Source organism: Eschscholzia californica, unplaced genomic scaffold, assembly GCF_041429995.1.
Source record: "Eschscholzia californica isolate CP2 unplaced genomic scaffold, dmEscCali1.0.p SCAF_1, whole genome shotgun sequence".
Lineage (NCBI taxonomy): Eukaryota > Viridiplantae > Streptophyta > Magnoliopsida > Ranunculales > Papaveraceae > Eschscholzia > Eschscholzia californica.
This window is the reverse complement of record NW_028238198.1, coordinates 9,509,774-9,524,720: the sequence shown is the minus strand read 5'-3', so window position 1 is coordinate 9,524,720 and position 14,947 is coordinate 9,509,774. Positions and strand designations below refer to the sequence as shown.

General features: G+C 39.3%; 1 protein-coding gene across 3 annotated transcripts; it reads right to left on the bottom strand.

Annotated features, from left to right (window-relative positions):
• On the bottom strand, positions 1 to 13,836 carry LOC147563930 (ENHANCER OF AG-4 protein 2-like). 3 transcript variants are annotated; one of them, XR_015225644.1, is made up of 13 exons: positions 13,332 to 13,833; positions 12,758 to 12,834; positions 9,072 to 11,105; positions 8,478 to 8,982; positions 6,656 to 6,764; positions 6,275 to 6,387; positions 6,018 to 6,205; positions 4,813 to 5,557; positions 4,283 to 4,736; positions 3,276 to 3,371; positions 3,066 to 3,183; positions 1,785 to 1,967; positions 1 to 339 (listed from the first exon to the last, which is right to left on the bottom strand). XR_015225644.1 is itself a non-coding variant. In XM_086641841.1 (12 exons), the coding sequence occupies exons 1-11, from the start codon at positions 13,440 to 13,442 to the stop codon at positions 3,101 to 3,103; spliced, it is 4,515 nt and encodes a 1,504-aa protein (XP_086497967.1). In that variant the 5' UTR covers positions 13,443 to 13,836; the 3' UTR covers positions 1,510 to 1,967; positions 3,066 to 3,100. The 3 variants fall into 3 exon arrangements, 2 of the variants coding, with proteins under 2 accessions (XP_086497967.1, XP_086497976.1); XM_086641841.1 differs by lacking the exon at positions 1 to 339 and having other exon boundaries at positions 1,510 to 1,967; positions 13,332 to 13,836; XM_086641850.1 differs by lacking the exon at positions 1 to 339 and having other exon boundaries at positions 1,510 to 1,967; positions 9,072 to 12,251; positions 12,569 to 12,834; positions 13,332 to 13,792.
• Positions 13,837 to 14,947: the final 1,111 nt, after the last annotated feature.

The window sequence follows — 14,947 nt, the reverse complement described above, 5'->3', positions numbered from 1 at the left end:
TTTTCTAAAGTTACTTTTACTGATGAATAAAAAAACGTATCCAATATCTACAACTCGTAACTTATAAGCTTCATTTTTATAGAAACCTACAATAAATAAGAATTACCTCTTCATTTGGAGAGGTTCACGTTTTTGTCTTCAGAACAATATTGAAACTCAGAAAGCAGGAAAAAGTCCTTGCTAAGTTTGATACTAGCGTAGAGCAACGAAAGAGAATACCCTTTCAATATGCATGAACCCGAAATTCTAATATTTACCTCCACATTTTCAACAATCCATCAATCAGAAGCTTTGCACATTGCTCCTCCAATGGGTGTACTTGGTGACCCCTGCCAAAGCCTGAAAACAATATGATTTATGGGTGCGATAATTTGGAAGAATGGTTTCCCTTTTTGATCTGGCAAAACAATCGACATTGGAATTCATACAATAGTAGTGTTTAGAATCAAATTTTAAGAGGTCGCTTTCACTAACATAGAACCCCCAATGCGTAACAAATATGTAATTTGCATCCTCAAACGAGTGAGGAAATTTAAGTCCGTACTTCAGTGCATGAACAGCATTTATTTCTACAGATTAGATTTTCATTAACCAAAGAGGTGATGAAAATAGATAGAAGTAAACATCAGTAACTTAGTATCAGCAGTTAAAGTTATAACAACATCACTATATCTGTATCTTCTTCAACAGCATCCTTGGATGAACCATATGGGTCGAAGGGCACAAAAGTGTGTGTAACTATTGCACAAGAGGCGCAGGATGATACCTTTCAATTTCAAATAGCATATATAACTATCTGTTTGAATCGCCCAGTGTCATAAGCAAACAAATAAATGCACAAGAAAGAATGGCTAGAATAATACAGTCAAAAAGGCGCTTCAGCAAACATTTCTCATATTAGGTCGTAACTTTGGAGCGACTCAACACAAGTTATAAATGGGTATCTGCTAAAAGGATTTTAGTTACAACTGTAGACAGTTTCTTATCTGCTGGTGTATATTGTGCAGTTTCTTGGTAGGAAGAAACCACAGGGAGGGAAACGGAAGCTATTGACAAAATATAAAATTGTTGAAAGACGATATTATATATATATATATATATATGTAATCTAAAAGTTGGTGGATATATATATATATATATGTATCGATATAGTTTTTCTGTGTTTGGTGATTTATAAGTTCCAAGTGAAACCTCGAAGAGGAATAGCAACCAACTCACGAAACTGCCTCAAAATTCTATTCTAATCTAGTTCGAAGGAAAGCAGGATATGAAGGAGACCCAAATATGGCACGAGTAATCAAAAGAAAATGATCATACGGAAACGGAACGACGAGATATTTCATATGTTTATGTGGCTGGATCAATGTTTAAGGAGTTTGACCTAACAAAATAGTGTCTTTAGGCATTTGAGCCTTAAAGACGCCCCCAAACCGTCAACAAAAGAAATATTTGGGACGTGTGGGATCACATGTGCGCAATTCATGAACCATCCATACTACAACTTTCAGCTACTGAAAAAGATTCGTAATAACATATACACGTTTGTAGCAGAGACGGACCGAGAAATAAGAATCCATATTTACAGACTTCCACTGTTACATAGTCAAAACTGCTGCGAGTGAATGCCTAAGTGGACTATGAAAGTACTACAACGTCGGTCATATAACTCATAAGAGCGGGTAAAAGTCATGGTGTTATTGCTTTAAGCAAATTTCTTATATAATGTTATACCAAAGAAAAGCGCTGAAATAATCTGTGTTCTTCTCTACAAAAAACGTGCTTACATTTTGTAGCAGCAGTGTGCAGGTTAGGAAAAATTACAATATACACATTCCTTCCGAGCATCGCTTCTGCCAGATGTCACACTTCCTTTCAGTGTTCGCTGACCATCTCTATTTGGAAGCTAATATCTTCAGTCAACCCGTATGGCGTATGAATGTCCAACTTAAACGGCCAACACCACATAACTGAAAAAAAAAAACAGTTAACACAACCTCAGAAAAACCAAAAAAAAATGAAGAAACTTGAGAAATTTACAACACCATTCCAGATAATGTACATGTACACAATACAGACAAGTTTTATGCACCATTCTCAAAGCGAAGTAATGTTTGGGCCGGCTCCTGGTTCCAAGGAGACAGGAAGGAAGGAATTTGTCAAAAAGAATACTCTGCACGACTATAGGTTTCACACCTTCATTGTTACACAAATTTCAAAAGAGATATGCCTTCCCAGACAGACAGATTTCTGTCTGCACTCTTCTAGACCTACACACCGTGTAGTCCAATAAACGAAATAATCCCCAGCTGGGTTCTGAGCAGATGCCAGATAGTAGCCTAACCTTCCAGATTATCCTCAAAATAGGATTGAATGACAAATCAATATAAGAATCTAGGGGACATAGATGCCGCTCAAGGTGAAGGGAAGGAACCGAATACCCCAATGAGGAATTGGATATGGAGAGTTTGAAAGCCTAGTAGGGGTCTGCACAAGCTTTTACTTGTCGTAGTTATTAGCTACTCCAATTTTACTGACAAATTATTTTACGCCTGGAGCAACCAACTATTGAAGTGATTGGAGTGCCGAACAAGACTAACCAAGTACCTGCTACATATATCTTAGTATCTGTCTATCCCGAAGGCAACAGTTGTAAAATGAAGGAACAGTATCCATTTCATTAAGGCAATACATTCTAATCTCATCAAAATTAGGTCACACAAATACACAATTAGTGGTAACCTAACAGTCCAAAACAAGGAAAACTTCAATTAAACATCTTAGAGAATTATTATGTCATAATCAATTTCACTATCGTTTTGAGAAGTTTTACTACGGAACAAGCAAGTTTCACGCATGTCTACCCCGAAAAATCAATTCTTTTACTTGCTGTCTACCTTGACATATGTCAGATAATGTATTGTCATCCAACTCTGAAGTTATAAAACACCAAAAAATATTGTACAGAACTCTGAAATGGCATGCTTATACTGCACCGGTGAGCAGAGCACCATGTAGAAAATTGAAGTACACTAAACATCTAAGAAAATAGATCGAAAAAAACTCACTTGTATTTCAAAATAGAGTTAGTCACATAGGGTTCTTATGCTGATCGCCAACAATTACGAGCTGTGACGTCTGGCCTACACGGAAGCATCTGCGTTGTACCGTGACCTGGAGGAACTCCTGAAAGAATGTTCTTCAAAATGCTATTAGCATATTCAGCGACTACATCCATTTTAAATGGCTAAGCAACTTATGGGAAATCGCAAGGTCACCTGGCATTGGAGCTCCAAATGTTTGGCCATTGTGCATTGGATGCTGGAATCCCGGACTATTAATCGGTGGCCTTTCGATTGGCGGCCGGAAAAAACCTGTCATTACAAAAGCCATGGTTGTAATTTATTGAGGAATTACACAATATCGAGCTTATTCCCTCCAATGACCAATACTGAAGTGGGTAAACTACTGACTTGTTTAATAAGAATAGAAGAAAAGAAAGCAGAACAAAACTAAAGTTTTTATCACATGATACCCAAATCGCAAGAAACTAGTGAAAGATGCATAAACATGATGAACCAATATTTTCCGTAGTACAGTTATTGAATTGATTCAAACCCTTCTGCATCATTGGAGCAGACTCAGTCTGAGCAAAAACTCTAAACCCTACTTTCATTTCATATATTACACTTCTCACGGTCTCTTTGAGGCACTCATAGCAACACTGAGATTTTGGTTTTTACAGACCCAAGGGCCTGTCTACTTCCCTAACCATTTCTCGTAAGGGAGGGCTACACCGCACACACTTCCTTCTTCAATTGATTCAAATCTTACAATAAAAGATTAAGTAGGGGCCTCAGTTACTACCCAGTTTTATTTTTACTTTTTAGATCATTTGGACAAACTAAAATTTTTGTAAGGAGTTGAAATCAAGGCCAATAACTTGATTTCTGTACATAATAATCTACCCTAGACATACAGCTGTGCGCCAAACCTAACAACTTGCCGAGGCTAGGTGGCTACCACTATAACTTCACTGGTTCTCAGTGAGAATAAGAAGTAGAGAGAAAGCTACTCATTGCCTTTGCACAAACAGTTACATCATGTGACCGATGCCTGACACTGACCGTTAAGGGTAAAGTCTATTACAGAAAACATAATGAATGAAAAGACAATAGTGAATAACAATACGAAGTTCAGTCTGTATGAAATTTAAGGTATCGAGTGTCACTTGTGTAGTTCTCAAAGAAAATTATTTTTCTCTCCAAGAAAGATAACCACGTACCTTCAGAAACAAACTGTGGCCCAGAACCCGTCGGGTTCCTCCCTCCACCTACCCAAACACCATGCTGATTCTCTGGATGAAAATCACTTGGAGGTATCCTCATTTGTTCATCATTAGAATATGGCCTCTGACCATTAGGAAGGGACTGCAACGGGTAAGGACGCGGATAATGTTGCTGCTCATGGTGCTGAGAAGTGGGATTTGGATATGAAAAATGACTGGGCGGAGTTTGTGCAGGGGGGACAGGATGGTAAGGTCTCTGTGCAAAAGGTGGATTAGTAGGTTGAAACTGCTGAGGGGGTAGAGAAACTTGGGGGGTTGAATACATGTCATTACGGCGAAACTCAAAAGGCCTGGGAGTGTTAAACCCAGACGTATCTTGTGGACGGCATGGTATAGTTGGCGGATGGCCTACATAAGGAGTAACTGCAGGCATTTGGAGAGGATGATTTCCCTGCGTAAAGAGAGTATCCCTTATAACTACTATACATGTCTAAAAGAAAATGAAAAACAATATTAGTTGTACTTACATTGTGAGTTGAACAGTATTCTTGTTGAGGAGGTGGTTGATAAGGGAGTGATGGCGATAAAGAATGTTGAGGTGGCATTGCTAGATGTGGTGGCACTAACTGATGTGGCGGCATAGACGGATGCGGCGGCATTGTTGGATGTGGCAGTACAGACGGATGCGGTGGCATCAACGGTTGAGGGAATGACGGTTGATATGAGACTGAAGGCTGAGGCAGTGACACTGGAGGTGCAACTGATGGAGGAACTGGGCTTGGATGTGAAGGTGGCGGTGGCTGTGATAATACTGGTGCCGGAGGCGGGGTTGCTAAGAATGGTGGTGTCGAAGGTGGTGGAGGTGGTGGTGAAGGTGGTAATGGTGGAGGTGGAGGTGGGGAATCTGAAGGCAATGGTGGGGAACCCGGCGGTAGAGGAGGGAACTCAGCTTGATGATCTGAAGTTGCTCCCAAAGCATTATCATTGTTCAGCAGACCAGATTCTGAATGGAAATAATTACTCCGAGCTGTAGATCTCTCATTTTTAGGAGAACCTGAGACATCTTCCATTTCAAGCTCACCATCGATGTCCTCAAGGATGAGGTGACGCTTATCACCTGGAGTAGCTGACCCTTCTTCTGGTCCTTCAGGAACACATGCAGCTTCCAAGGGCATTTTCTCACCAATATCCTTGTGTATACTGCTAGGGAGATCGTCTTCATCCTCAAATACACATGACGATAGAAAGCCAGGTAATTGAAATGTCGCATTGCTGCAAAGGAAAGAAAAGAAACAGAGTATATTCAGAAATGCTACCTATCTTAGCAGAATGTAGCTACCAATTAAGCTGAAATGTCTTAAATTACATTTTGGCAAATGCCCCTTAAAGAGGATCCTAAACTCAGATTAGGCCAAAGCAAATTAAAACAAATAGAGTACAGAACTACGAAAATTCAGATCAAGACTTCACGTTCACCAGCACTCTACACAGATTTATTCAAACTTTCAAAAAAAATCCTACATAGTACAGCACTAGGCAGGAAGCAAAGCATGTCATTCAGCACATCATTAGGTAAAAAAAGTACATTTGGTGTCTGTTCATGCCTCGCTGCAGGTACAACTATTTCCACACTCCTCCCTTAATGTACTCAGGAAGGGCAAGAATAAAATAGAGTTCCTGTCATAAATCTCCCAACTTAATAAAGAGAAGTTACGTAGAAAAGATATACTACCTTCCATACTCATCAACAAGCATCCCTTCCATTTCTCTAATTGGATCATCTAATGCACGCTCAGTGCGAGATGGACGCCTGTGGGAGACGCCACTTATCATATCGTCATTTGAAATTCCGCAATCATCCATGCAACGGCGAAGAACAGATTCTGGTAATATTTTCCGCTCAAGCCATAACCGCAGAACCTGAGAAACGATATTGTTGACTTCGACTTCCACAAAAGTTGACACATACAGAATTACAAAGGAAACTACCTTAAGACACTGACGACGGTTCTCACGGGCTCCAGTTCCAGGTGGAATAGCAGCACCTAATAGTCGAGGCAGCCCTGCTTGTACCGCAGGTATGTATGACGCCCCCGCAATGCCTGAAGATTTTATTTCAGTGTGACTTACTAGTTAGTAGTTTCATATAACTGTAGTGTTAGCACTTAAAGGGGTTGAAGAAATTAATGGAGTTAAATATCATAGATTACATAGAAGAAGAATATTAAAAACAGTGTCTACTAATTACTAAACAAATAACAAAAATGGGAAGTATATATGAAAATGTAGCTGCAAGATAAGAAAAGTAGGGCAAATGAGTACACACTACACAAAGAAACAACCTCTGCATTTATGCACCCCTTTCCATACCTTTCTGACTATGAGAACATTGGGTGATAGAATCCACAAGAAAAAAGAGGTCAACTCTACGATGATAACTCGCTTCATTCTCCAGCTTTCTAATGAGAAGATCCACAACCTGCACGTGGAAAATAACTTTGAATATATGTACCTCCCAAAGTAATGCCAACTAACAGAAGAAAATACCAACTTTTAATCTTCTCAATAAAATGCATAACTCCGATTGGCGTTGGTATTACAGGAATTTCAACTGTGCACAAAATTTAAGACGCCACTTCCAATCTACTTTATCTTAATGTGCATTTTACAAGGCTAAATTTCAGGAATCATTCACAATTGTACACGAAAAAAAAAATCAGTCAGTTTAACGTTACAATTTTCCCAAAATAAAATATGTTGATTTTGCTTCATATCTGCTAAATATGCTTCCTTAATTTATATGCAAGAGCTAATTTCATCGAAGCAACAACAAAATCAAGAACACGATTCCAAATCACTATTTGTGACCAAGTATTTCAAATTTAATATTAAAAATCCGACACTTCACACTTCCTGAGTCTATAATTAGCAACTGGCAACATACGAAACTCGCAATTGAGAATTAATGCATCCCACCTCATACAACATGACCAACTACCAAATGCTAGAAGATGAATGGATAAGGCACCACTTGAGCTGCTATAGAATAAAGATGCAGGGTTGCCCTTGGTACTACAGTATCAGGCTATTTAAATTTTTAAATGAGGTAGATGTTTAGATCCGTTAAGCTTTCCAAGTACCAACAGCTACTCAATTTAGATACTGACTGAGTCTGAGCAAAGTTCTTCCTATCATATAATTGCTGTGTAATTTCTGTAAGATCCAAAACAGTTTCTTGATAATTGAATTATTCTATCATACAATGAAGTTGTTGCCTTCAAAATTACTTTTCACTAAACCCTATAGATAACGGCATGGGATATACTACACACTACAAATACAAACATAAACATAACCATATATTCAATTATTTCTTGTCTTAGTTATTACTTGACAAGCTTCTCTAAATTACTTAAAATCATGCTTCTAAATCAATCATTGATAAATTATATAATAGCCTAGAGAAGTATCTATGGTCCAAGCACACAAGATGCACATGCCAAATGTACATTATACCTACAGAAACAACGCAGCTGAATCAAGTTTCTAACACAGCAAAAGAATACTAGATGGATCCACTTAGGTACTTGACAAAACTAAAAAAGAACTGAATCATCAATTGCCATTGAGCGCAAGGAAGAATAAGGAGTTCAATATAATTGAAAAAAAAATTAAGAATTGCAGGTGCTGAAAAAAGAAAGATTATAGAAACATAAAATTATATCCAATTCAAGATCACATGGTAAGCAGGTCGGAACAACAAAATGTGTCCATAACTTTTTTTTTTTGCCAAGAGATTAGTCCTGAAATGCGCTTGTGAATCCCAGCTTTAACAGGAAACATGATACGAAGATCTTTTTTAATGATAACAGAAGACTAGCAAAGTGCCTAATAATCTATTATAACCTAAAACTCTACAAACAAAAAGATGCCGATATCAATTCTATGAAAGAACACACAGTGATGGCATTTCTCTAAACGTGAAGGTGAAGCTCCATCATTTCATGTATGAGCTTCTTGAATAATCTTAAATGCGTTCGCAAGCAATAAGCATATGCGAGAAGCATACAAGCGAAGAAGGTAAGTGATCAGATAACACTACAGCTTTAACAAACTATTAAGATATATGGGAAGAAATATTGAGATAGGAAGGGAAACACTCAGACTAAACCATAGCTTTTACAATACCAACCTCGGAAGCGATGCCATACTTGGCACAATCAATTGCATGACGAGTTGCGCGACCAATACTTTCTTTTGTCCTTGACAATGTCTCTATCATTCCCTCAAATGTATCCCGAGCAACAGCTGCCTCAGTACCACCACTTAATGTCCCAGCAGGTGCGTGGTTACCTGAACTAACTCTACCCTCTTCAAGTTCTTCAGACACCAGCTGATGTTGAGATGTGAGCTGCCGGGAGGATGGGGAACCTAAAGCTGTATGAGTATATATTCCATTTACATCAGGTTGTACGATGTTGGCTGCTGCCAAAACAGGATCAGGGCTTCTTCCACGGAGCACAGAGCCAGAGGAAAGAAAAGAATGGATTAGATTATCATGAGGAAAAGGTTGCAATTGAGCTTGTTTGCGTTTCGCCTGAGCTGCAGCAATAAGATGTCTCATTGATGTAACAGAATCTTCAAATTTGGAATCTGACAAGAGATTGGCGGTTTTATCCTCCCTTGCAACATTGAATCTGCAGTTGCCAATCGTCACAATATGTAAGAAAAGGTAAATGATAAAAAAAGTTCCAAGAGGAAACAACTCAAAGGAATGCACACGTACCGATCCCCAAGCAACGAATCATCCTCAGCAACTTCATTTATCCGCACGTTAGTCTTAGGAGTGATCCCTGCTTTTTCTGCGGCGACTACAGGTCTCCTCTTCGGAGTTGCTACTTTATTAGATGGGCGCTTTGTACTATCAGAAGCCTGACCTGAACCTTTATTTGACCCTAGCCGATCTTTAATTGAATTATGAGAACCAGATGCAGAATGCTTGCTAGCTAAATGCTCAGGTTGCTTGACTAAAGTAACCTGCCCAGGGGAATCGTTGGGTGAAGCTGGAGAAGCCTTTTCCTCCTTAGGAGTCAGTTTACGGTTTCCTAACTTCCCTGGACTACGGGAATCCTGAGTAGCCCTTGCCTTACAAGATCCTTTATCTTCAGTTTCAGTTTGACTTAGTGAAGAACGGCCGTTGAAAGATAAGTTTCCAGAAAGGTGGTTCTCTCCAGACAGATCAGATTGGTCAACTTTAACATCTCCAGTTACTTGTTTGGCAGAGTCAACATGAATAGGAACTTCGCACTTCTCATCATCATCTTCATCAAACCGACGGAGTGCCCTGCGCTTAAATTGGACTCGAGCAGGAGATTTAACCTTGATAGGACAGACATCCCTTGTTCCACTAAAAGTTTGAGCAGCAGAGTCAGGCATCACCTCCATCGCCCCGCGGCGGCGCTTCACTATGGATAAGACAGGCTCATCATTTTGTAAATCAGTCGGGAGATTACTATTTGCACTTTTTAGTGTTGAATGTTTTTCAGCTATTTTCCCCGATGAGGGGCTTTTACTATCCACATGCTGCTTACTTCCTTTTGTGTCCGGCGCACCAACACACAGAGGGTTCTTGCTCCTTTTGACAATAGTTTTCTTATCAGCAGCATCTGCATGAACAGATTTTGATCTTTTCGGAGGAGGTGGGTCCTCACTTGCATCCAATTTATGTTTTTTATCTTTAGGAACAGATATTGTCTTCCTTCTGTCTGTACATGACAAAAACCCATCTTGATCTTGTTCTTCAGAATTGACAGCACCCGAAGTAACATCCGATCCAGAAACTAGTTTCTTAGCTTTTCTAAAGTTTTTATCTTTCTTCCTATGGCTATCATCTGTAGCAGATATGACAGTATCAGAAGATGTTCCCTTCATGATATTGCAAGGAGCAATTTTTCGTTTATCTGCATCTTTCAAATGCTCTTCAGATTCAGCAATGCCAAGATCACCATTAGGATGCCCTTTTTCTGAAGATGCTGGACTTGAACATGTCTTCTTGACGTCCATCACAACCTTTTGTTTCTTTTTTTGAAAGGTCAACACTTTCTTTGCACTGTTACCGTTCGCAGTTTCTTTCTTATTGGCACCAACACGTCTGGCACAAAGTGCCAAGACCAAAGGTGGAGAATTATCCTTTTTCTCATCAGCTGAGCCACTAGGGGGGTCCCCTTCTGCGTCAGAGATATGATCACTTGCCCTAGCATCCATGTTTTCTGAAATAATCTCTGTCTTACTCGGTTGACCGTCAACCCTCGTACCATTTTCTCCTATACAACTAGATGCTTCCCCAAGTTGAGATATATTATTTGTCTCAGGTATCAACTTTATCTCTTGACTCTGCTTATGTGAACTGTCATCAGATTTGGTGTTACTCTCTTTAACAGCCAAAACAGGAGAGTGTTGTTCTGCTTTAGAAGAAACATTGGTTTCGTCCTGGCAGGCAGTCTCACCCTCCTTATGCACTTCAGCAGAGGCAGGCGCTTCTTCGTGCAAGACCTCTTCACTTGAGCCTTCCTTGTGCCCAACAATTTCAACCTGTTCCTCTGGAGCAACATCTCCAGACTCAATTGAGGGGGCCACTTCACCTTTGCAGTTTTTTGAATTTTTTTCTTGTAGTTTCTGAAAAGCCTCAGATATCTCCTTCACGGCACGGGCAAAATCACTAAAAGTCTTACCTTTAACATTCTTACCTTCACACCTGGCTGACAATTTACACATAGTTTCAGTAGTAAAAGCTTGTATATCCGCAGGGAGTACGAATGCACTGCACGCAACAAAGAGAAGGCACATTAAGATATATCGAAGCTCGAGTGACATTTTCAATAAGAGTGATAAGTGTACTTGGGAGCGGGTACATCGCTTATCAGCCTATATTTGACATTAACAAAGTTTGAGCTATTACACTATCTGATTCAAATCAAGCGACAGGTCAATAGTCCAAGACTCATTGTTAGATCAAAGAAGAACAAATATACTGGTGCTAGCACTTTGAGGAAGTACGGGGACCTGCAAATTTATCTCATAGCCAATTCTCTGTACGAGTTCAAGGAAATGAGTGTTCAACATTTTTTTTGATGGCAAAAGAACTAACCAGCAAGGAATAAAATCAACATCTACTATTTCCTTAGTCCCTCCCTAGAATTTACAAAATAAGTAACTGCTTAGGGAGGAAACCTCGTAATTTCCCACTCAATTATAAGAACGCATACACATATAAATTTTGAAGGAGTATATTAACATATAACTTTCAAGGAGAAAAAGTTAATACAATATACGGTCACAACCGCAACTCCGCAACCATGAGTTTCTAGCATTAAGACACTAATTACAATTAGTGTTCCCAGTCCAGAGATTCCTGACAGTGCCTATGCCCAGAACTCTGATGCTATAAGTCGTGCGACTCCGCAAGGTATAAGTGGTAAAGGTCGTTCAGAATATGAATTCTTTGGGACTTCTTTACAACCAAGTCAGGAAACCAATGGTGCTTCCCTAGGTTGATTGCTCAGGCATTAGCACAATGGCAGTCCCCTCATAGGTAGCAAGTCAAGGAGCGAGCTCTGGACCCTAATTCTATTAGCAATTATGTGGGCGATATGGAAGCACAGAAACGATAAAATCTTCAAGGAATCAAATCCAAACAGTGTACATGTGGATGTGGAGGATATCTTTGAGTTGCTGTTCCATTGGATCAGAAACAGCTGTTGGGAGAAAGATAAAGCTTTGTTATACTTTGTTTCTAATTGGGAGGCTCTGATGATGTGACATTTATGCTAGAGCTGAGTTGGGGTATGCATAGCTGTAAATGTTTTTCTTCCTCACTTTGTACAGATCCTTATTCATGTAAATATTAATTCAAAGTTTCAAAAAGAAAATGAAAAGTTGCATCTTCATAGTTGTCTAAGACAGGGCTCTTATTATTTTTTGTACAGAAGTAACAAAAGGCTCACTCTGTATTGCTCAATATTTCACGTCCACCGAAGGGATTCAATTTTAGCGATGACTAGCAGGTAACAGAAATCTTGGCAAGATTTGTACATATAAACCAGAACCAACTGAGGGGTGAGGACTATATTTTGTTTACCAACTATTTTGCAGACTCTAATTAGATATAACAGAAACCAACATAATGTTAACAGATACCACATTTCTAGTGATACATTTAGTAGTTCCGTGACTTTGGCATCAAACCTAGTTACACCATTTAACTCATAGCCGACCAATTCAAACTAATAGAAAACAAAAAAAAAAAGAATAAAACAAGAAAAAAAGAGGAAGCGGCATGGTATTATAATGATACTATAACTAGGAGCGGTGATGAAGTTGTATTTATCATGAGATGAAACAACTTCACTTCAAGAGTGAGTTTTAGGAGCATCTACTGAATAGCACAAGTAAAGATTAGATAGAATAACTCACATTTCAGCAGTACCATAGAATTGAACAAAGTACTTCCTAGGATCTGGAGCCCGTTCCCACTCTTCAGGCCGACTTATCTACAGATTTCAACACCCACAAATATATTCAAAAACGACATAATTGAAGGATATAATGATTAACAGTTATCAGGATAATGCAAGCAGTAAAAGCATGAAACCCTAACCCTACAGATAAAATTCCTACTAACTAAAACTTACAAAAGGATCTCACTTCAGAAACCTAGGGTTCATATCAAAAGGGTCCAAGGTTTCAACAATCAACCCAATTTAACAAAAATCTTAGTATGTCAATCAATCCATACGGTTCCATTCTAGTGCAATTTATCGGCAATAGGGTAGATACAACATTTGGGAACTGAATCAGAAACTCACAAAACAATTCAACAGGATACAAATTCAAATAAACAACTTCATAATCATGATCGAATTCATTTCCTCCAATCATCGTCAATGTCTAAACAACAAATTGATTTTCATTCACTATAAGAAGTGAAAGCGTAGAAAAATCGAAGGAAAACGAAAAAAAAGAACTGAAGAAGCAAAATCAAACCGACCTTGGCTGGCCATGCAGGGAAACCTTTAACTTTCGCAAGAACAAGATCCCCTAAACTCAATAAACTCTTCGCTTTTGATCGATTTGCTCCCCTTTTACGCCCCGGAGCCATGGCGATAAAAACCCTAAATCCAACTTCTTCCTTCTTCTCGTTAGATCGATGAAAAAACAAAAACTGAATAAATCAGTCTTATAACGAAGACTGAGATTCTACTATCTCCGAGATTTTTCTTCGATGAAGCGCCGAATAATGGGAAATCCCGGCGAATAGAAGTAACTAATGTGGAAAGACCAGGGGATTAGTAGAGAGAGAGGAAGGAGGGTTCTGCATTCTGACGATGATTTTAGAGAGAGAGAAAGGATAGTAGTTCATGAGGCGAGAGCGAAGTTTGGGTTAGAGAGAGAAACAAACAGCAGCAGAAGGAAATACTGCGTTTTTTTAAGAGGAAGGAAATTTGGGTTGTGTTTTGTGGGAAGGCTCTGAGACATCTAAACCTGTAGTTAGTTCTGTCGGTCTCTTTTTAACCATAGTTAACGTTGATGCATCTTTGGCTCTTTGGGTTGGGTCGGGTTGGGTTGGGTCGGGTTGGGTTGGGTCGGGTTGGGGGGGTCGGGTTGGGTTGGATGGGTCACAGGTTGGACTTGATGATTGGGTTGTGACTTGTGAGTAGGGGTGAGCAACGGTCGATTTTTTCGGTTTTGGCTCGAGCCGAAGCCGAACCTATAAGTGACGGTTTGACTAGATCATTGGTCAAAGTCGAGCCAATCATTCGGTCGGACGACATGGTTTCGTCCAGTTTGGCTCGACTTGGTTGAGTTCGGTTGATTGGTTTAGCCGAGCATAATTTATAGAAAATGTTTAAGCAATGTTACTCATTTAATTCCATAAGGATTAAATTCCTTTTTCTTGGGGTTATTTTCCAAATAGCCCCCAACTTTGTGACCGACTTCCTGCCTAGTCCCCTATTTTATCAAAAATACTCAGATGACCCCCTTTTTTAGATTATGTTAGTTAACTAGTCATCACCTCTCTCTCATTCAACTCATCGCCTCTCTCTACCACCTCATCTTCTCGCCACCTCATCATCTTCACGGCGAAGGTCGCCGCCCGGCCAATTTTTCGGTTGGTGACCTTTAAACATAATATATATATATATGTGTGTGTGTGTGTGTGTGTGTGTGTGTGTGTGTGTGTGTGTGTGTGTGTGTGTGTGTGTGTGTGTGTGTGTGTGTGTGTGTGTGTGTGTGTGTGTGTGTTATTTAGGTCGCGGCTTTGGCGAATAAAGAAAATTCTCCGGGAATAAAGACTAAAGGAGCATATTTACATTTTAGACCGAAAATTTACAAAGTTGTATTTTGCCCCCTAATCTTCATCTTCCACTAAGTTTATCTTCTTCTTCTCTCTAAAAACCCTAATCCAAGAAACCTAATAGTAGTACTACAAATCAGAATCCCGAATAAATCAAGAGAAGAAGATTGAGGAATTTAAAGACCAACGGAGTTCTTCTTTTATCAAATTCGTGTTGGAATGGATACTAAATCATTGTCAATCAACTCACCCAATTTTGATATAACATCACTTTGTAGGTTTCAAACTAATTGGATTTTTGAAGGTGT

Coding starts and splice junctions, on each gene's coding strand:
- LOC147563930 (XM_086641841.1), bottom strand. CDS start 13,442: ATGGCTCCGGGGCGTAAAAGGGGAGCAAATCGATCAAAAGCGAAGAGT. Junction 12,835..13,331: donor TCCCTGCATGGCCAGCCAAG/GTCGGTTTGATT, acceptor TGAAATCTGTAG/ATAAGTCGGCCTGAAGAGTG. Junction 3,372..4,282: donor GCCACAGTTTGTTTCTGAAG/GTACGTGGTTAT, acceptor TTGTAATGACAG/GTTTTTTCCGGCCGCCAATC.